The sequence below is a fragment of the Pundamilia nyererei genome, unplaced genomic scaffold, assembly GCF_000239375.1.
Source record: "Pundamilia nyererei isolate P.nyererei 1_Seehausen unplaced genomic scaffold, PunNye1.0 scaffold00020, whole genome shotgun sequence".
Taxonomy (NCBI): domain Eukaryota; kingdom Metazoa; phylum Chordata; class Actinopteri; order Cichliformes; family Cichlidae; genus Pundamilia; species Pundamilia nyererei.
Genome location: NW_005187421.1, coordinates 3,182,674 through 3,188,305, shown reverse-complemented (window position 1 = coordinate 3,188,305; position 5,632 = coordinate 3,182,674). Strand labels below are relative to the sequence as shown.

Sequence of the window (5,632 nt, the reverse complement as noted above, 5' to 3'; positions counted from 1 at the left end):
ATACACGACTGTTTATTTCTTTAAGAAGCTTTTCGCTTTGGTCTGTCACTCACACTCCTTTCTTTTTTTCCTTCTTTTTTCTCTCGAAAACTGTTGAAGAAGCTTTGAAGGAAAAGATTAAAAGCGGAATAAAGTGAGTGCGTAATGCGTAAAAGGGTGTTTCTTTAGATCAAAGACAATAGATATTGTTCTGCTGAAGTCAATTTCTGTAAGTATAATACTTGCATCGTTTTCCCTGTTACTGATAGTCGTACGTGTCCTCGGACGATAAATAACCACAATAACACTTAAAAATCGAAATTTAAGTACAGTTTAAAAAAGAAAAAGAAAAAGAAAAAATTGAAAAAACAGATTGAAGGGCCCCACATTATGAAGGCAAGACAATTTCAAAGCTTATCATTACTTTGGCTGGCTTCCGGATTGTTTATTTTGGATTTTATTTTACTTTATTTTATTTAAACGCAGACTTACGCTGTTTGTGTTCTATTATATTTTTTTCTTACTTTTTAGGGGGAAAAAATCGTGTCATATTTTAAGTTCTGGGCTCCTAACCCACAGAACTCGACCCACAGAAAAGGAAAAAATCGAGTAAATTATTCGAAACTGCGAGTTTGTTGATGCTGGTGTTTGATCTCAAGGGGTTTCTAATCATTAAAATGTTTAAAGGCAGTCTGGCTTTCTAAAAGCCAAAATCGTGATAAATATAAAACAGTAATGATATTGTCCTATAATATATTTGTCCCATTTGCTTTCAAACGATAACGTTGAGATTTCAATAACCTTCACCTTTAGAAAGCTTCCTCAGCTGGTTCTCATCCACCCAGCAGCAATGCGGGACTTATACTGGTATCATTAACGTCCCCGAAGTCCCACATTTCTGCAAAAACATCGACATTATAATTTTTGTGACATATTTCTGTCTGCGAAACTTATCAAATACCCGCTCCATTCTTCCGTGGGAGCTCGGCCAAATTAAAAGTTGGCCACATAATGTTCTCTCATTTAAATTCTCACCTTGAGCTCTCTAGTGACTGGTAATGGTCCGAGAGGAGCTGACACCTAAAAAAATCATCAAGGTCTAGTCTCAGTGTACGCTATCGTTCGGAGAGTTCTGTCATGCCCAAAGAAGAAGAAAAAAGATAAAATAGTAATAACATTTTGAAGCAGGCAGGCAGAATCATCAATTAAACATAGAAAATGCATGCAAGGCAGGGCGCTGCAGCCTTACTTACTCTGTGCTGTGCTGAGTCTCCGCAGTTTAATTACAAGCCCTAATTTCCGATCGCAGATAGTGTCAAAAATCTGCGACTATTTCTCAGAGATTCCCTTTAACAAGTGGAAACTTAGTGTCCTCCTGCACCATTTTATACATGATGAGCCGTCAGTAATGGGATTATTAAACAAAAACGTTTCAGGCGCTGGCGTTAACCTTTTTTAATGCCTAATTAGGTTTTGCAAAGAAATAATTAGATTCTACAGTGCTTACACTGCCTATATTTTCAAATGGCATCTGCAGCAAACACATCATCCTGCGACACTCGTGCCAATAATCTGCGGACATATGCACCACAGCAGCAGTCAGATGCAAGATTTTAAAACATGATGGGACCAAATAAGGTGCACTTAAAGCTAAAATAATTTCCAGCACATGCTATAGGCCAACCTGCAGCAGAAGGATGCTCTGGTCGACTGCGCCCCCTTGTGGTAGTAGATTTAAGGTTCACCATTACTGAAGGAGATTGGTTAAAGGGAAAAAATAAATTCGATATTGTTATTGTCTAATAAAAAGCCCAGTAAACCTAAAATTTTTAATCAAAGCAGTACCGTTTCTGAGCAGTGCTAAGGCTAAAATAAATAAATACCACTGAAAAGAGCTCTGTGAGGACCATAATATGGGCGTTGACTTTGACGCAGGCGCAGTTTTTCCTTTAAACGGGCATAAGAGGTGCTTTTTAACAACACCAATATCGTTACTAATTTTAGATAACGTTAGACTTCCATCTCCTAATTGTTTTGTTATGACATATAACATTTATAACATTTTTTTGCACATGTCGAGGAGCGTGTCAGGCTACATTTCACTGTGTGTTATACTTGTATAACTATGCATGTGACAAATAAAGAACCTTGAACCTTGAATAATAGCATATCTTTGGTGCCAGACAGCAAAATAGACAATAAAGATGTATCCTCTATATGGGGAATAAATAAACAAAAATAAGTTATTATCTCTTTCTATTCATAGAAAAAATAAATAGAAAATTATTAAATTAAACAAAATATTTTTTTTATTTATTTTTTATTGTTAAAAGATACACACTGCGTTTGAAGTACTTCTAATCTTTCGCTTCGTGGTTTACCCTTCTCTTCATGCTATGTTCCTAGCTTCCCATGTTCATGTCACCTCTGAATATTTCGATTTTGTGTATATCACTAACGTAAAACTGCTTTTAATGTTTTCGTTTTTGGTTATCATGTTCTGTGCGAAACCTATGTAGTTTTTGATTTATTACAGCTGTTTATATTATATATCCTTTTTTATTATTCACTGTTCTTTAATTTCGAGTTTGAGCTTTCAGTATTGTTTATATTGGGGGGAGTTTACGGAATGGATTTTGTCGTTTCACTTCAGTTAGAATGCTTTGGATGTATAATTTTAGTTTAGTCTTCATTAGTTCAATTGTAGTATTAGTCGTTTAATTGCCTACAGCCTAATATGGAGGGTATCTGTCAGGAGCACAATTTTCAACAAACATATAAAACAAAGCTTCATTAGGTACATTAAGACAGTTTTTGATATATCGCGAGAAATAGCGTACTTCCCGTCTTACGCTACAAGGTCAGCTGATCGTTTACTAGAGTAGTTCCCAGAGTGCCAAGCTTCTGCCTGTCACGTTAACCGGTTAGCACGCGACGTAAATCAACGCTGTAGCGCTGGTAAGCAGAATGCTTTATTATTGCCATATATAGGGTCAGGTGTAGCTATTAATTAAGTCTTCTTTAAACTGCCGGGCGACCTAACGTTGACAAAGTAATCAGGGAAGCATTCACGTACGACCTAGGTAGCAACTATTAGCTGAGGCGGTAGCTGACGTGCTAGTAACGATGGTAACAGAATATTCTAGATACACCTGCTGCTAAACAGCGTTAGCCTTAATAAAATACACACAGGGCTGCCTTATGATAAATTTGCAGTCATCAGTCTGGGATTTAACAGCAGTATCTGGATATTTTAACCATTTGGCCTTATAGTGTATGTTATTAACAAGTCATTACCAGCATAAATTAGCACATCCGCCAGCTAGCTACCGGTATATCTTTCCTTTAGAGGGAATGATCGTTGTTAGGTTCCATGTGTCCCATTCATATGTAGTTTGTGCTTACAAAGGTTAACCATTTAATCGTCCCGATTTTACCTTAGCGAATAGATCATCTAAGTGTCCATCTCCAGCGTCAGTTAATAGATGAATCCGGAACCTTTGTGAAAGTTAAAATTTACCAGTATATGGTGAAAGATTCATAAGGCCAAAGGTGGCCTCTTTTGTTTGTTCATCAGACTAAAATCTAAATGAAGCCAGTTTAAAAATAACAAAGGATGGAAAAAACTAACAGAGTGAAACGCAAAAGTTGTGGTTTCAGCTTGGAAAAACTCAGAATCAATAATAATTAATGTTACTAATTATTTTACCTTTGCAATCAGTCATTTTTATGAGATTTCTGTAGAATAATTGACAGATGTCTGGTGGAAGATTTATGTTTTACAGCAGCTCTTGGTGATACAGTTTGTCAATGGTTTTATATTGACATATATTTTGTTCAGGAAGCTGATGAAACTCAAGCCAGAGAGTGAAAATCATCATTGAGGAAGGGATGATATTTTCATCACTTGTACTCATGTCACACTGTTGTGATCGTGTGATCACATGTAATTGCTAGACAATATTATCGATTGTCCATCTAATCACAGGTGACCTGAAATTTCAATGAGCAGTTAGGGTTACTTCTAAACTTGAATTTTTTTTCCCCCAACAGAGAAACCAGCACCCCCAAAGATGGCTGATGCAAACCAACAAAACCCTCCGCCGCAGCTAGGCCCTGTGGTAGGTTGGCTGCTTTAACTCTGTAGTTCAAATATTCCAGTATTATTGTGCCCAAAGGTGTACTCTGATTGTACGCATCCTGGTCAGAAAAAAAAGAAAGAAAATGGTGCTTCATTTTCTGTTAATTGTTTCATCAAGAACTTTTATCAGATATTTTGAAGAAATTGGGAACAGTTTTGCTAAGATTTAAGATATCTTGAGCCCCTTACAAAATGTATGTGCTATGCATAGTTTTGACTGAACAGTTTACTTTTTTAAAATTGATATTATTTATTTGAGTGCTTTAGCCCTAGATTGTTTTATTTTCTACATATAATTGGAATGATTTCATCCTAAATCTGTAATTTTGACACCCAAACGTGTTTATCTTAGGGGGCAAGTAAAGTAGGGATGTGTGGCATGTATTTCAGTGCTGTTTGCAAGAGTTGGATGACATACACTACCAATCATTCACTTGAGTAACATCAGTTGAATGAGGATGACCAAGATGAGTTGCAGCTGCCCCCTGACTTTTGAAGGCAAGGCGGTAAAATTAACTTGTAGATTGCATTAAGATGCTTTTTAGTTTGGCTGAATTTTCTATGCTAGCCACTGAGAGAACCTGACTGTAAGTTTAAAGTCAGTAAATCTGCTACCAGTATATATGAGAAAAATGGAGACAAGGACAAGGGATTGGTTCGGTTTAATGTTGAGCATCTCTGTGTCTCTGCAGCAATTTCTAATGAGCAACAAGCTGGAAACTGCAATGTGGCTGTCACGACTCTTCACTGTCTATTGCTCTGTAATGTTCATTCTACCAGTTTTGGGGTGAGTTCACTGTGCAAAATCATCTAATTATAAATGTCAATTAGCTTTAAAAGTAATTGTAATCCAGCCAAAATCAGCATTTGAGTCTTTGTCACTGCTTGTATATTTCAGACCCTATGCAGCAGCTAACTTCTATCAGAGAGCGTTGTTAGCGAATGCCCTCACCAGTGCGCTTCGCTTACACCAGAGGCTTCCACGCTTTCAGCTGAGCAGAGCTTTCTTGGCCCAGGCTCTGCAGGAGGACAGCTGCCATTACCTGCTCTACTCACTCATCCTGGTCAACTCCTACCCCATTACAAGTATCCTTTCATTATGAGCAAGTCTGCAAGATTAAATGGAGATTAGAGCAGGGCGATATGGCCAAAAATATTTATCACGATATATATTTGAAAATTTGCGATAATGATATAACCGACGATATAATTGATGCGAGACAAAATACAACTCCACAACATTACTAGCGCAAAAAGACAACCTTCCATTTATTTTCACTTAAACAAGAAGCTGGTTTTTATGTACATTAAAGCTTTATAAAAATGTAACAGTGCAAATGCTGAAAGTTTAACCAAAAGGCATTTCCAGTAGAAATGGGCTGACATATCCTGAGCATAGAGCTGGGCGATAGAACGATAACGATATGTATCGCGATATAACTTTTACTCGATAGAGAAATTAAGCTATCGCGATAGACCTCGCCGCTCTTGTCCTCTTAAAAAAATAAAAAA

The 5,632-nt window shown here is 37.0% G+C and overlaps 1 protein-coding gene across 1 annotated transcript in view; it reads left to right on the top strand.

Moving 5' to 3' along the window:
- Positions 1-2,842: 2,842 nt before the first annotated feature.
- tmem33 (transmembrane protein 33) overlaps positions 2,843-5,632 on the top strand; it is a 7,581-nt gene continuing 4,791 nt past the window's right edge. The window contains exons 1-4 of the mRNA XM_005726532.1: positions 2,843-2,937; positions 4,033-4,100; positions 4,813-4,907; positions 5,019-5,206. Of these exons, the coding sequence (XP_005726589.1) occupies positions 4,053-4,100; positions 4,813-4,907; positions 5,019-5,206 (331 nt within the window). The 5' untranslated portion in view covers positions 2,843-2,937; positions 4,033-4,052. The remainder of the gene's footprint in view (positions 2,938-4,032; positions 4,101-4,812; positions 4,908-5,018; positions 5,207-5,632) is intronic.